Source organism: Panthera onca, chromosome B3, assembly GCF_046562875.1.
Source record: "Panthera onca isolate mPanOnc1 chromosome B3, mPanOnc1 haplotype 2, whole genome shotgun sequence".
NCBI classification, from domain to species: Eukaryota; Metazoa; Chordata; class Mammalia; order Carnivora; family Felidae; genus Panthera; species Panthera onca.
In genome coordinates, this window is record NC_138344.1 from 52,165,340 (window position 1) to 52,182,156 (window position 16,817).

The 16,817-nt window shown below is 40.5% G+C and overlaps 1 protein-coding gene across 5 annotated transcripts in view; it reads left to right on the top strand.

Annotated features, from left to right (window-relative positions):
• LEO1 (LEO1 component of Paf1/RNA polymerase II complex) overlaps nucleotides 1-16,817 on the top strand; it is a 76,861-nt gene that overhangs the window by 57,837 nt on the left and 2,207 nt on the right. For all 5 annotated transcript variants that reach the window (XM_078448621.2, XM_060618511.3, XM_078448622.2 and 2 more), the window contains 5 exons: nucleotides 3,911-4,005; nucleotides 4,563-4,697; nucleotides 5,815-5,950; nucleotides 8,391-8,577; nucleotides 10,459-10,556. In XM_078448621.2, coding sequence (XP_078304747.2) covers nucleotides 3,911-4,005; nucleotides 4,563-4,697; nucleotides 5,815-5,950; nucleotides 8,391-8,577; nucleotides 10,459-10,556 — 651 coding nt within the window. The remainder of the gene's footprint in view (nucleotides 1-3,910; nucleotides 4,006-4,562; nucleotides 4,698-5,814; nucleotides 5,951-8,390; nucleotides 8,578-10,458; nucleotides 10,557-16,817) is intronic.

Sequence of the window (16,817 nt, forward strand, 5' to 3'; positions counted from 1 at the left end):
TCCCCTTTCTCTGCATCCTTGCCAACCTTTGTTGTTTCCTGAGTTGTTAATTTTTCCCATTCTGACAGGTATGAGGTGGTACCTCATTGTGGTTTTGATTTGTATTTCCCTGATGATGAGTGATGTTGAGCATTTTTTCATGTGTCGGTTGGCTGTCTGGCTGTCATCTTTGGAGAAGTGTCTGTTCATGTCTTTTGCCCATTTCTTCCCTGGATTAATTTGTTTTTTGGGTGTTGAGTTTGACAAGTTCTTTATAGATTTTGAATACTAAACCTTTATCTGATATGTGATTTGCAAATATCTTCTCCCATTCTGTCGGTTACCTTTTAGTTTTGGTGATTATTTTGTTCTCTTTTTAAAAGTCTCTTACCTATTTTGACTGCTGTTGAAATAAAGAGGTCATGAAACCCAGAAAAAAAAAAAGAATCTTTTGTGTTTTTTTCCCTCTCTCTCTTTCCTCTTTCCTCTTTTTTGTTTATTAAATTTCACATGTCAGAGAAATATGGTATTTGTCTTTGTCTGACTTCACTTAGCATAATACGCTCTAACTTCATCCACATCATTGCAAGTGCCAGTATTTCATTCTTTTTGATGGCTGAGTATATTCCATTGTAGATATACACATATATATATGTGTGTGTGTGTGTGTATATATATGCCACATCTTTATTCATCAGTTGATGGACATTTGGACTCTTTCCATAGTTTGGCTATTGTTGATAATGCTGCTATAAAGATCAGATAATGCTGCTAAAAAGATCAGGATGCATGTATCCCTTTGACTCTGTAATTTTGTATCTTTTGGGTAAATACCTAGTAGTGCAAATTGCTGGATCATAGCGTGCTTCTATTGTTAACTTTTAAAAAAATTTTTTTTCTGTTTATTTTTGAGAGATAGAGCATGTGTGAGTGGGGGATGGGCAGAGAGAGGGAGACAAGGATCCAAAGTGGGCTCCATGCTGACAGCAGAAAGCCCAGGAAGGGGCTTGAACTCAGGAACTGTGAGATCATGACCTGAGCCAAAGTCAGATGCTTAACCAACTGAGCCACCCAGATGCCCCTATTTTTAATTTTTTGAGGAGCCTCCATACTGTTCTCCAGAGTGGCAATACCAGTTTGAATTCCTACCAACAGTGCAAAAGGGTTCCCTGTTCTCCACATCCTTGCCAACACCTGTTGTTTCTTGTGTTGTTAATTTTAGCCATTCTTACAGATGTGAGGTGGTATCTCATTGTGGTTTTGATTTGTATTTCCCTCATGATGAGTGATGTTGAACATCTTTTCGTGTGTCTGTTAGCCATCTGGATGTCGTTTTTGGAAAAATGTCTATTCATGTCTTCTGACCATTTCTTCACTGGGTTATTTGTTTCTTGGGTGTTTGATAAGTTCTTTATAGATTTTGGATACTAACCCTTTATTTGATACATCATTTGCAGATATCTTCTCCCATTCCATGGGTGCTTTTTTAGTTTTATTGACTGCTTCCTTTGCTGTGCAGAAGCTTTTTATCTTGATGAAGTTCCAATAGTTCATTTTTGCTTTTGTTTCCCTTGCCTCCAGTGACTGTCTTAATAAGAAGTTGCTACAGCTGAGATCAAAGAGGTTGTTGCCTTTGTTCTCCTCTAGGATTTCTATGGTTTCCTGTCTCACGTTTAGGTGTTTCATTCATTTTGAATTTATTTTTGTGCATGGTTTAAGAAAGTTGGACCCTTTGTTTCTTGAGTGATGTTCTGGAAACTAGCCTGAACATTTTTAAAGAGTTGGTTGGTGGTGTAATTCTTCAAAGAACAGGAATTGGGGTGGGGTGTCTGACTGGCTTACTCGGAAGAGTGTGTGACTCTTGATTTTGGGGTTGTGGCTTTGAGCCCCGTGTTGGGTATAGAGATTACTAAAAAAAAATAACCTTAAAATAAAGAGTAAGGAACCAGGTATGGTTTATATATTTCTATGAGGTCATCCATCTTTAAAGGTATTTTACTGTGTTTTTCATCCTGATAGGGTGGGACCTAGCAGTGTATTCTATCATAGCTTCATTCTAATTTGAATCACCTTGTATAATAGAAAACATTTTTCACAATGGCTTCTCAGTTAATAATGGCCCATATATGTGTGTATGTTTTTTTGTTTGAGAGGGAGGGTAGGAATAGGGATAGATTGTTTTGTTTTTATGTCTTTATTAAGGAAAATTTTAAACACATTACAAATATAATGAGAACTGTATAATGAACTCTGATGTAACCATCACTCAGTGGTTGGACAATTTTGTTTCATCTGTATTCCGTACCCCACCTTACCCAGACTTTTAAACAATCTCAGATATGTCATTGTATTTCATTCATGAATATTGAGTTCTTTCATCAGCCCGCTTGGTAGTTGTTTTAAGTTTATTTATTTTTTAATGTTTATTTATTTTTGAAGGAGAGAGAGAGCATGAGTCGGGGAGGGGCAGAGAGAGAGGGAAACACAATTAGAAGCAGGATCTGGGCTCTGGGCTATCCCATAGAGCCTGATGCAGGGCTCAAACTCACAAGCTGCAAGATCATAACCTGAGCTGAAGTCAGACGCCCAACCGATTGAGCCACCCAGGCGCCCCAGGTTTATTTTTTTAGTAATCTCTACACCAACCTGGGGCTCGAACTCATGGCCCCAAGATCAAGGGTCGCTTGCTCTTCCCATTGAGCCAGCCAGGCACCCCCCATAGTTGTTTATATAGAGAAGAATAAAAAGGAAAGTGGAAAAACTGGAAGGGAACCATTAGGACCGTGTTGCAAAGACAGTCACAGCTAACAGTGGACATCCAGAAAGTCTAAGTGGGAATGGGAGCAGCTGCTTTTCAGGTTGATGGTGGGGGAATAGGCATAGGGAAGCATGGGCTTAGATCAGTTTTCAAAATACTGACTTCTTTTTGTTGCCATCTTGATTCATATTCTCTTTATCTTTGTGAGTATATGTTTTTAAATTTTTTCACTCTCGTTTCAGTGGCTTTCCAGGATGCAGCAGTGATAAACTACATGCATTTAATGTGCTATGATTTCCTGGTAGTCCCATTGAGTTTAATTTCAGTAGCAGTGGTTTTCATTTTAGGAAGCTCTTGAATATTTTCCACATCTGCCTGCCATTTCCCCTACATGCAATTAAGATAATGTTAGACTCTAAACCTGCTCAAAAACTAGGGTTTTAATCTTTCCAGGGTGCTGCTTTTTCCTTACCCATATTTATTTATTTTTTTTTTTTTTTAATTTTTTTTTTTTTTTCAACGTTTATTTTATTTTGGGGACAGAGAGAGACAGAGCATGAACGGGGGAGGGGCAGAGAGAGAGGGAGACACAGAATCGGAAACAGGCTCCAGGCTCTGAGCCATCAGCCCAGAGCCTGACGCGGGGCTCGAACTCACGGACCGTGAGATCGTGACCTGGCTGAAGTCGGACGCTTAACCGACTGCGCCACCCAGGCGCCCCTCCTTACCCATATTTAGGGAGCTTCTCTATTTCCCTAGGTTTTTGGTCCCATATTTATTTGGTTTTTTAGCTGTGTGAAAGAACCTGCTTTATAGAGGAAGCTTCAGGTCTAAATTGCTACCTTCTGTGGCCTCAAGTCTTTATCTCTTGTCCCGATAGCTCTTATTGTGTCTTAACACATCCAGGGTTATGACAGACTTAGCATTAGCTCAAATGCTCTGGCATTCAGTCCCCTTTGTGATTCCAGCTCTAGGAGTTGAGAAATTCACTTAAGCTAATTGTTTTTCCTGTTGATAACGTTTCCAGCATCTCTAGGTGATTAAAACAAAAGGGTTTCAATGTTGTCTGTTTTTCTGTCACTACGTGTGTATGCTTATTCTACAATTCTATGTCTCTTGAGGAGAAAGGAAGCAGAAAGTACAGTACTCTAAGGCACTTGTGTTTTAAAACAGGTAGAAAATACTATAAGATGGAGGACACGCCGGGATGAGGAAGGAAATGAAATTAAAGAAAGCAATGCTCGGATAGTCAAGTGGTCAGATGGAAGGTGAGTCCAAAACACCTAGAATGCGACTAGGAGGGATCAAACTTTAGAATAAAACTTTATTTTTTGGATACCTCGTATTAAAGAATTTCCATTGCTAAGCCTTGGCATTGCACAGAAATCCTGAGGAAATAAATAGGTAGTTGAAGGTCGAGAGGGCTGGTGAAACACATTAAAAGTAGGCCAAAGATGTGATCATCCTTGCTGGCTATAGTATGGTTGTTTGGAAATGTTAGACCAGCTCCCCTCCCCATTGCATGCTGCTCAGAATAAGATGATGTGTCAGAAAAGCTACCTTCCACTGGGAAAGTAGTAGAGGCTGAGTAAATGTCATAGTATGTTTAAAGGCTGAATAAAAGTCATAGTATGTTTTCCTTCGGAACGTACTTCGTTGGTAAACATGAAAACAACATGTTTTGCTTCTTTGTAGGTTGTTTTTCTCATCCTGGCTTCTTTACTCTTTCCTTCTGAAAGTAGCAGTTGTATCACATTTTAAGTAAAATAAAATCGTAGAATGAAAGCTTTATGACTTTAATATATGAAGTGTTTCTTCTTTTCAGCATGTCTCTGCATTTAGGCAACGAAGTGTTTGATGTTTACAAAGCTCCACTGCAGGGAGATCACAACCATCTTTTTATAAGACAAGGTACTGGTCTACAGGGACAAGCTGTTTTTAAAACCAAACTCACATTCAGGTAACTATTATCAACTACAATATTTATTACGGTAAAAGCAGTGAATATAGATATTGTCCAAATTACTTGACTCCTGATTGAATATAACCTTCTGTATAGTTCACCAAAGACCAAGGTCTGGGTCTCAGCTCTGAAGATTCAAACGCTATTTTGTCAGGTACACTAAAAGTTGCTCTTTCACAGGGAACCAAGTCATGCTAATCGAACTTACAGGAGACTCTTATGTAAATCAGAATGTTAATTTATTCCAGTGGTTACTATAGCTTCCAGGGGGTCTAGAATACTTGCTGGTCAGTGTCTTTTTTTTTTCTTTCCCCCCCAATAAAATTGATCTGGAAGACTAACTGATAACTGGAGGTTGGTAGTGTGCATGTGGTCAGAGGAAAGGCAACGAGTTGGGCGTCAAGGCTGGGGTCCTGTTCTTTAGTCTGCTGTGTCCAGACCACTCTGGGGGTATGTCCCCCATGCAGCCCAGAGTACTCAGGTCAGCTGGTGAGAGCATTCCCCTTCTTTAGACTGTGTAGGCACTACGGTGAAATGTTCGCATTTTTCTTTTCTTGATTCTAAGCAAGTCATCCTCCTTGGGTAATGTTTATCTTTAGAGAGGACACAATAATCTTGATTGTGACTTAGCTTTTTGAAAACTGCAATTGTCAAAAGTCTAGTCTTCAGAATCAGACCTATATTTCAGTTCCATTTCCGCATATGCAACCTTGTGCAATTTTCTCAACTTCTCTGCCTCAATTTCCTAATACATAAAATCATTTTCATAGAGTAGCTGTGACAGTGAAATCATATAACTTGTAAAACACAAAACACTGTGCTCAGCAAATCTCCTTGAGTTTTTGTATTTACGGATTCTGGAGGGTGATAATGCCGTGTCAAGGCTTTTTTACTCCAGCTTTTGTTTCTTACTTTCTTTTGAGATAAGAAGGTTTCAGTGAGCCACAGAATGGAGAAATTTTGGAATCCTCTCACCTGGCGTGTGCAGTTTAGTGTCCCTGCCTATTTTTCCCTAGAGGATAAGAATGGTCTCTGGTCTGTTGTTTTTGTGATGTTGATGTGACTGGCTCACAAATGTATTTGGTAAACAGGCATTTTTGTTCATTTCTTGCAGACCTCACTCTACAGACAGCGCCACACATAGGAAGATGACCCTGTCACTTGCGGACAGATGTTCAAAGACACAGAAGATTAGAATCTTACCAATGGCTGGTCGTGATCCTGAGTGCCAGCGCACTGAAATGATTAAGGTACTTTTTTGCTAAGCTCTATCCTGGGATTTTGGGTACAGGCATACCTCAGAGAGATTGCGGGTTTGGTTCCAGACCTCTGCAATAAAGCAAATCAAATCGTTTTTTTTGTTTCCTAGTGCATGTAAAAATTATGTTTACATCATATTGTAGTCTATTTGAAAACAATTTTTTCATGTTTATTTATTTTTGAGAGCGAGACAGAGACAGAGCATGAGCAGGGGAGGGGCAGAGATAGAGGGAGACACAGAATCCAAAGCAGGCTCCAGGCTCTGAGCTGACAGCACAGAGCCTGATGCGGGGCTTGAACTCACGAACTGTGAGATCATGACCTGAGCTGAAGTCGGATGCTTAACTGAGTTACCCAGTCGCCCCCACCTTTTTGAAATCTTTTTATATCATACTGTAGTCTATTAAATGTTCAATAGCATTATACCTCCAAAAATATGTAGATACCTTAACTTAAACATATTTTTTGCTAAAATATGCAAACCATCATCTAAACTTTTTAGCAAGTCATAACCACTCATCAGAGATCACCATAACAAATATAATAATGAAAAAGTTTGAAATATTGCAAGAATTACCAAAATGTGACACAGAAACACAAGGTGAGCAAATAAATGCCGTAAGAAAAATTATGCCTATAGACTTGCTCAGCACAGGGTTGCCGTAAACCTTCAAAGTGCAATAAAATGAGGTATAGCTATATATTAAGAATAGTATTTCCCAAAACTTTGTTTCTCATCTCTTCTTTGAGTACCTTTTTTTTCTTTCCAGCTGACATGAACAGGAAGCTGGATCACTTTCCTAAGCATTTGGCAAACAAGAGTGATGTGGTGATGGTCATAAAACAGACACGAGGGTTTGGGTTTTCTCTGACCAGGTCCTCAGGGTTTAGTAACAAACTGATCACTGAAAGGATCTGAACTTTTGCATATAATTTCAAAGATTATTTAGTGAATCGATGTCAAAAGTTAGTGGAAATGCCAGAGATGTAGTCTAAAATAGAATAATAATAGACGAGAAGTTTAAGTGGGAATATGCCTCAAGGAGAATCAAGCAGAATAGCTGGTGGTTTTTAAGGTCTGTTTATAATGTTGTACCTACTAGGTTTTCAAATCCAATTAGCTACAAAGTCAATTCTGGGGCATTGTTTGTAAATGATGGGAGTATAATGCTTGTATCAACCCCTGTGGCCTTTTGTGCAGCACTTGCTTTAAGAAGCCGAATGCAGCAGTATAGTTTCATGCTTTCTCCTCTCTATCTTCTCTGATATCTGCTAGATCTCTCCCATTGCCCTTCCTGCTTGGTGTGGTTTTGTTCCTTGGTGCACCAGGGCACAGTGAGGCTAAGACACTCTGGTTGCCTCAGGGCCTTTCTTACCGATCTCATTATCAGACTCCTGTCAGACTCTGCTGATGATCTGGCCCTGGGCCCCTTATATTTTGTTCAAGGAGGCTGGTTAACTAAACCAGATTCATAGCAGTGCCTAACCTAATGGGGTGTAGGTACACTGGCTTTGGGGCCTGACTTCTTGCTCCACTACCCCACCTTTTCTGCTCAAGCCAACGCAGCTGGAGGAACCTTCAGACTCTAGTCTCAGCATGATTGGAAGAGCCCTCTGGATTACCTTACAAGATCCCCCCCCTAACCGTCTTCCACTTCCCCAGTTTCCATGAAAATGCACAAGGAATGAACTGGTTGGTTCTTAGTCGCTGTTATACTGAATACAATAGTACAACCTTAATGAAAAATTTGCTGCATAGAATGTTTACCAACGTATAGTTGTATGCAGTAACATAGAGCAATTAAATTAGAAATTCAAAGAAATGCCATAATCTCTCATATTGTGTCTCTGTCTTGTGAACACCAGTGTGTGGATCGCCAGGCAGAGAAGGGTGTGAAGGGTGTGAAAGTTCTACTTTGGGGCTCAGGGACCCTCCCCTGCCAGTACCTCCCCATCCTGTCATCAGGAGCGACGGGGAGCTCTCTGGGGTGAGGGGCCCTGACAGGAATATCTGAGCACCGTTGTACTTTGATGGAGCCTGAGCAAGTTGGGTTGTCTGTCTCAGGGATTAACAGAAACGGCCGCCCTCAGGCGTCCACTGGGCAAGGATGAGGTTCTTCAGGCTGGTTGCTGCTCTCCAGACTCTGACTGACGGGCAGCACAAGGGGACGCTGCAGCTCCCAGGGCCGTGCCTGTGCCAGTTCTGATCGGCCGCTGGTGCGAGAGAGCCCTCAGCCTCTTCACCCTGTGTTACCTTCACGCCTTAGAACTAAAGGGAGTGATCGCTGTGTGGTAACAGGTGTAGAATGGAGACAACTAGGTGTTATCCTGGGCTGGGCATTCACATATTCTTTAGAGTAAAAGTAGTTTCAGGTGGGCAGTAAACTAGTTCATTTTTCAAAGTTCACTATTTTATTTGCTTCTTTACAGAAAGAAGAAGAACGTTTGAGGGCTTCTATTCGTAGGGAGTCTCAGCAGCGCCGAATGAGAGAGAAGCAGCACCAGCGGGGACTGAGTGCTAGTTACCTAGAACCTGATCGATATGACGAGGAGGAGGAAGGCGAGGAGTCCATCAGCTTGGCTGCCATTAAAAACCGATATAAAGGGGGCATTCGAGGTGAGTGTGCAGAAGTTAAATTTCATAGTTTCAGGGTTCAGGAACTTATCTTTGCATTTGGCCTACTCTGAATGCCCAGTCACTGGACATTTCATCTTTAAGGAATCCGTGGAATGAGTGATACATTTCAAGAGTTATTGAACTAGACATTGCAGAATTCTTCCAGGTGAACCTGAAGGGGTGGGAACTGCTGCCTCATTCTTACTGAAGGAACAGAAACCTTGAGAGGTCGAGTAACTTGCCCAAAGATGCATAGTTAGTAAGTGGACGGTTCTTGAACCAGGCTCATCTGACTTCTGAGGCATCTGTCTCAGTCCCAGTACTGCATCCAGGGATTTCCTCACAGCCCGCGGCAAGGCAAGCTGCTGGAAAGCAGACTGAACCCGAGGTAGAAGACTTGTCCTGGGTTCCCGACCTGAGCCGGCTCTAGTCTCGCTTCTGCCACTCTTCTGTTGGATTGATGACTTCTCAAAAGTTACAATACCTACCTTCTATTAACCTCATTAGGAAAAAGCCAACCTATTAATAATAGTATTTACAATAGGAGGCTTTGAGAATTGAATGATGTAATACATATACAGTACTTTGCCCAGCACCTGGCACATTCAAGTACTAAAGAAATGAAACCTAAAACCATTGTTGTTATTCTTACTAGTCGTCAGCTTTAGGCAAATGACTTCATATCTCTGAATATCGTGTTCCCTTTCTGTAAAATGAGACCCTAATCCCCCCTAGGTCAGCCTGAGAGAGCTTTGGGAACCACTGTACAATGTAAGATACACCGTGGGTGACCATGCATCCTAGTTTTGTCCTTATTGAGTGACAGATTTTAAGAGCACTAAAATTTCCCCTCTGTCATCCTATAAAACACCTTTTTCCTTTCCTTGCAGTGACTGCATTTGTTCTGGTGAGCTATTTCATCCTTCTTTCCTACCTATTATTTTGGGACTACAGTACAGAGGCGATTTTTTTGTTAGTGCTAATTTCCCACAAAAAAAGATTAGTTACAGAAATAAACCACATGAATACTAAATAAAAACAAAAAAATCGAGGATGCTTTCAGTTCACGAGAGATTGAAAACCTACCTGACAAGTTCATTAGCATTCAGTTCCGTTCAGGCTCTGGGTTCTCAGACAAGGGGGTTGGTCTAAAGTCAGCTGTTCTTGATTCCATCCTGAGGTTCACCTGGGCTGGGGCATTAGCACAGACTGTTACTCCTCTCCATCTCCCTTTGAAACGGCCATCTGGCAACAAATGGTCTTCTCAGGACCGGGAGTCCATCCCTTGATTTGATTTTCAAAGCTTATTTTGGAATTTTTAGTTATCTCCCAGGAAAGAATGACTCAGGCGTCCATAGGTTATTCTGGAAGAATAATAGTGTTTGTGTCTTTAGTGACCTTGCACACAGCTTTTTTATTTTTTTTATTTTTTTATTTTTTTTAAAAATTTTTTTTTAACGTTTATTTTTGAGACAGAGAGAGACAGAGCGTGAACAGGGGAGGGGCAGAGAGAGAGGGAGACACAGAATCTGAAACAGGCTCCAGGCTCTGAGCAGTCAGCACAGAGCCCGACGCGGGGCTTGAACTCACGGACCGTGAGATCATGACCTAAGCCGAAGTCAGACGCTCAACCGACCGAGCCACCCAGGCGCCCCACACACAGCTTTTTTAATATTTAATAGTGGCCATTCTTGTATTATGAGAGGGTAGGTGCTTCATTTCAACATATTAAATCTTACATTTATTTTTAAATCCAAAAAATTTTAATGATTTGTTTCTTGCAAAAATATACAGAAGGAATGAAAGATATTCATCAGAAGAATTCAGAAATGAACAAATCACTGTCTGAAAATCACTCACAAATCATTCCTTTGCTTTCAGAGGAACGAGCCAGAATCTATTCATCAGACAGTGATGAGGGATCAGAAGAAGACAAGGCTCAAAGATTACTCAAAGCAAAAAAACTGACCAGTGATGAGGTAAAACCAAATTTGTTCAATTGTAGGGCGTTACCCTGTATGCTTGAGTCCACTACTGGAATGAAGAAGAACTCACAGCCCAGAAACACAGACAGATGTGTCTGTACACTTCACTGAGAAATAAATGTAGTGACAGGACCAGGAGTGACCCAGAGGGTCTGAGCCCTGTGATCAGGTGCGTGTTGGAAGGTTGCTCAGAGAGGAAGACCCCTCGCTGATGTTGAAGAAAGTGTTAGCTTGTGGGGCACATCAGCCAGGCGGGCATTTTAGGTGGATGAAAAGGCCTGTGAGAAAGTGTGCGGGGCCCTGAGATGGCAAGGCTTGACTAGAAACTAGATATCATTCAGTGTGGGTAGATCAGAAGGTTTATTTATCTCTTCTTTCTTTTGTCTATTTTCAATACATTTTTAAAAATTTTAATTTTTTAATTTACATCCAAGTTAGTTAGCATATACTGCAACAATGATTTCAGGAGTAGATTCCTTAATTCCTCTTACCCATTTAGCCCATCCCCCCTCCCACAACCCCTCCAGTAACCCTCTGTTTGTTCTCCATATTTAAGAGTCTCATGTTTTGTCCCTTCCCTGTTTTTATATTATTTTTGCTTCCCTTTCCTTATGTTCATCTGTTTTGTATCTTAAAGTCCTCATGAGTGAAGTCATATGATATTTGTTTTTCTCTAATTTCACTTAGCATAATATCTTCTAGTTCCATCCATGTAGCTGCAGATAGCAAGATTTCATTCTTCGTGATTGCCGAGTAATACTCCATTGTATATATATACCACATCTTCTTTATCCATTCATCCATCGATGGGCATTTGGGCTCTTTCCATACTTTGGCTATTGTTGATAGTGCTGCTATAAACATGGGGGTGCATGTGTCCCTTCGAAACAGCACACCTGTATTCCTTGGATAAATACTTAGTAGTGCAGTTGTTGGGTCATAGAGTAGTTCTATTTTTAATTTTTTGAGGAACCTCCATACTGTTTTCCAGAGTGGCTGCACCAGTTTGCATTCCCACCAGCAGTGCAAAAGAGATCTTCTTTCTCTGCATCCTCGCCAACATCTGTTGTTGCCTGAGTTGTTAATGTTAGCCATTCAGACAGGTGTGAGGTGGTATCTCATTGTGGTTTTGGTTTGTATTTCCCTGATGATGAGTGATGTTGAGCATTTTTTCATGTGTTGGTTGGCCATCTGGCTATCATCTTTGAAGAAGTGTCTATTCATGTCTTTTGCCCGTTTCTTCACTGGATTATTTGTGCTTTGGGTGTTGAGTTTGACAAGTTCTTTATCAATTTTGGATATTAACCCTTTATCTGATATGTCATTTGCGAATATCTTCTCCCATTCTGTCAGTTACCTTTTTGTTTTGCTGAGTGTTTCCTTTGCTGTGCAGAAGCTTTTTGTTTTGATGAGGTCTCAATAGTTCACTTTTGCTTTTGTTTCTCTTGCGTCTGAAGACGTGTTGAGTAAGAAGTTGCTGTGGCCAAGGTCAAAGAGGTTTTTGCCTGTTTTCTTCTCAAGGATTTTGATGGCTTCCTGTCCTACATTTAGGTCTTTCACCCATTTTGAGTTTACTTTTGTGTATGGTGTAAGAAGGTAGTTTAGGTAGGGGCGCCTGGGTGGCTCAGTCAGTTGAGCATCCAATTTCAGCTCAGGTCATGATCTCGCGGCCTGTGAGTTGAAGCCCCACATTGGGCTCTGTGCTGACAGCTCGGAGCCTGGAGCCTGCTTCAGATTCTGTGTCTCCATCTCTCTCCCTCCCCTGCTCATGCTCTGTCTCTCTCTCTCTCTCTCTCTGTCAAAAATAAATATTTTTAAAAATTAAAAAAAAAAAAAAGAAAGTGGTTTAGGTTTATTTTTCTGCATGTCGCTGTCCAGTTTTCTCAGCACCACACGCTGAAGAGACTGTCTTTATTCCATTGGGTATTCTCTTTTGCTTTGTCAAAGATTAGTTGGCTATACATTTTTTTTAATTAATGGAAACAGTTCTTATGGCAGGAAAACCTCTTTTCTTTTTCTTTAGATGAAGTACTATTTGAATAGTATTGAATAGTTCAATAAATTAAATTTCTATTGAAATAATAATTATTCCAAAGTAATTTTAAAATATCTTAATTCATACTTTTTTTTTTTAATTTTTTTTTTAACGTTTATTTATTTTTGAGACAGAGAGAGACAGAGCATGAACGGGGGAGGGGCAGAGAGAGAGGGAGACACAGAATCGGAAGCAGGCTCCAGGCTCTGAGCCATCAGCCCAGAGCCCAATGCGGGGCTCAAACTCACGGACCGTGAGATCGTGACCTGAGCTGAAGTCGGAGGCTTAACCGACTGAGCCACCCAGGCGCCCCTCTTAATTCATACTTTTAGCAGTAACCTTTTCAAATTGTAAGAGTACAGGTGCTGAAAATTTTAAGTCTTTTTTTGAGATATAAGTGACATATAACATTAGTTTTAGGTATTGTACAATATAGTGATTCAATCAGTATACGTATGTATTGCAAAATGTTCACCACAGTAAGTTTAGTTAACATTCATTACCACACATAGTTAACAAATTTTTGTTCTTGTGATGAGAACTTTTAAGGTCTGTGCTTTTAGCAACTCTCAAATATATAATACTGCATTGTTAAGTAGAGTCACCATGCTGTACATTCCATCCCCAGGACTTCTTTTAGCTGAGCCTTTTTAGATCTTTATCATTGGTGTTTTTGAATTGTACTGAGGTATCTATTTGGTTTTTACTTTTTCTTTTTCCTTTTTTTTTTTTTTTAAGTGTATTTATTTTGAGAGAGAGAGAGAAGGGCAGAGGCAGAGAGAGAGAGAATCCCAAGCAGGCTCTGTTGACAGCATGGACCCAACTGCTGGTTCAACTTCACTAACTGTGAGATCATGACCTGAGCCAAAATTGAGAGTTGGATGCTGAATTGACTGGACCACCCAGGGGCCCCTCCTTTTATTTTTCTGATTGGGATTTGTTCTGAATGTGAATTCATCATCAGTACTGAAAATTTCTCAGTCATCAATTCTTCTGTACTTTTCTTGCTGTCCTTTCTTTCTGAAGCCCTGATTAAATGCATTGTTTAAATTAAATTAAATGCATTTAAATTAAATTAAATGCATGTTACTCCTGTGTCCTCCACAACCCTCAAACCATCTTTCATGTTTCCCGTGTCTTCGTCTCTGCACTCTGGGGCATCTCTTCAGAGCTGCCTTCTAGTTCACTACATCTCAAGTTGTTAATCTCTGTCACTGAGGTTTTAATTTAGTTGTTTTAGTTTTCATCTGTAGAAGTTTAGTGTCTTTCTCAAATTGACTGTTGTAAAAACTCCTTCCCCAACTCGTATTTCCAATTTCTCCTTTTTATGTCTTAAAATGTTTTAAAGCTGTATGTAGTCTTTTATGTCTGATAATTCCAGTGTCTGAAATCTTTTGTATGTAATTTTATTGCCTATTTTCTGGCTCTATTTCTTGATGACTGACTTCTCTCACGTATTCTGTGATTAAATGATTGATTTACTTAGCTCAGCTCGATGGGAATTTTGGGTCCTAGATTGATGGGTTCCTACAAAGATGATTTAGATTTGCCTCTTCCAGGTGCATTGAGTATCAGCTACCTGGGATCACTTTAACCTATACTCTTGGAACTAGGTCTTTTTAGATTACCTGAAAGTACTAATTCTGACTTCATGTTATGAATTTTCTTAGAATCAGTTAATTAATTTTTCCATTTATTTTTTAATAATGACAGATATTATGTGATGGGATCATTCTGTGAAAGCAGCTTTCTCATACTACTTGGGTCTAGGTTATTTTTTTTCCTCCAAAATCCTGTTCATTCTTCAAAGAATTCAATTACATATAACCTTGTGAAAATTGAGAATGCCAGGTTTTTCTTTTATTTTTTTATGTTATTACTTTTTTAATGTTTGTTTATTCTTGAGAGACAGCACAAGGTGGGGGAGGGGCAGAGAGAGAGGGAGACACAGAATCCGAAGCAGGCTCCAGACTCCTAGCTGTCAGCACATAGCCTGATGCAGGGCTCGAACTCATGACCTGTGAGATCATGACCTGAGCCGAAGTTGGATGCTTAACTGACTGAGCTACCCAGGCACCTCTAGATAGAGGATCTTAATGATGCTTTTCCAGTGTGTTGCATTGTTGGCAAACGGGAATCCTCATCTAAGCAGATGCTGTTTTATTTCCTCGCAAGCAGAAACTGTGAACGAAAATTGAGAATTGCCATGGAACTTCTGTTTATTTCTAGTATTCTCAGAAATGAGATTATTAAATGTGATCCATGAAATAGCCTTCTTTTAGGCTGGAAAAACCTGTAACTGCCTGACTTAAAAATGCCTCTTGTGAATGCCTCCTGGCTGGCTGTTATAGGAACTGCCCTCTACCTCGTCCACATACTCTCTGTTAGGTGTCTTCCTATATCCCTCCCTTCCCCTTTTGTGACAACAAATTATTTCCTCTGCCTGGACCTCCCATCCCCTGGCCACTTTGTCCTCACTACCCCAGCTCAAGTTCTGGCTGTGGATTACAGTCAGGGAGAGGAGTAAGGCTCACACGTGCTCTAGGTCCCTCTCCCTGTTTGCGCACCAAACCCCATCCCGATGCCATGAGCCTGGGTGTGTCTTTGAAATGCAGGGGGATCTGCAGATTCTAAGTTCGCAGGGAACTGCCATTATCAGCAGAGGATATGGGGGAGAGGGCATGAGTCTGGATTGGAATGAACTGGACTATAGAATCTTGGCCACTTCCACGGCCTTGAACAAGTCATCGCATGTTTCTGCATTTGTTCCCTCATCTCTGCAATGGGATTTATATTTGCTGCTTGCACGGTTGTTGCAAGACCATAACATACGAAAGTGGATAGCACAGTGACATGTAGTATTTGAATAGGAAACATTAGTTTCCTTCCCCAACAGGGTCAGAGTTACAAAAAAAGAGAAAAATAGCTTTTTCCCCTCCCTTATTTTTGGAAGTGGTTACAACTTGAGAAAACCTAAATAACTTGAAAGGTAGAAAAATGGGTAAGAGGAGAACCTGTGGAAAAGGGACAAACCCAAGTGGAAAGAAACACAAAGACAGTGGAAGAGAAAGGATCACAGCCTGTTCTTAGCCTTCTCTTCAGATGGAGCAGGTGACCTGCTGAGAAGGATTAGAGTATGGTACCCAGTGGTCTGGTTCCTCTCCCTGCTTCTCTCATGGAACCTTCATTCTCCACATTGGCATCCCTGCCTTTCCTGTTAGAGGCCCTTGCCCTCTGTCTATGGGACCCTAGGTGACTTGGAACAGCATAGCCCCAGCTGCCTCTCTTTTGTAGGATTTCCTGTGATTGGGATTAGGAGTATATTTTCCCAGAAGCCTTTGACATTCTTGGTGTTGGTCTCATACTTTCAGACACTTTTTTTTTTTTTAATTTTAATTTAATTTATTTTTTTAATTTACATCCAAGTTAGCATATAGTGCAACAATGATTTCAGGAGTAGATTCCTTAATGCCTCTTACCCATTTAGCCCATCCCCCCCTCCCAGTAACCCTCTGTTTGTTCTCCATATTTAAGAGTCTCTTATGTTTTTGTCCCCCTCCCTGTTTTTATATTATTTTTGCTTCCCTTCCTTTATGTTTATCTGTTTTGTATCTTAAAGTCCTCATATGAGTGAAGTCATATGATACTTGTCTTTCTCTGACTAATTTCACTTAGCATAATACCCTCTAGTTCCATCCACATAGTTGCAAATGGCAAGATTTCATTCTTTTGGATTGCCGGGTAATACTCCATTGTGTGTGTGTGTGTGTGTGTGTATGTATGTGTATACACACACACACACACACACACACACACACCACATCTTCTTTATCCATTCATCGATCTATGGACATTTGGGCTCTTTCCATACTTTGGCTATTGTTGATAGTGTTGCTATAAACATTGGGGTGCATGTTTCTCTTCGAAACAGCACACCTGTGTCCCTTTGATAAATACCTAGTAGTGCAGTTGTTGGGTCATAGAGTAGTTCTATTTTTAATTTTTTGAGGAACCTCCATACTGTTTTCCAGAGTGGCTGCACCAGCTTGCATTCCCATCAACAATGCAAAAGAGATCCTCTTTCTCTGCATCCTCGCCAACATCTGTTGTTGCCTGAGTTGTTAATGTTAGCCGTTCAGACAGGTGTGAGGTGGTATCTCGTTGTGGTTTTGATTTATATTTCCTGGATGATGAGTGATATTGAGCATTTTTGTGTGTGC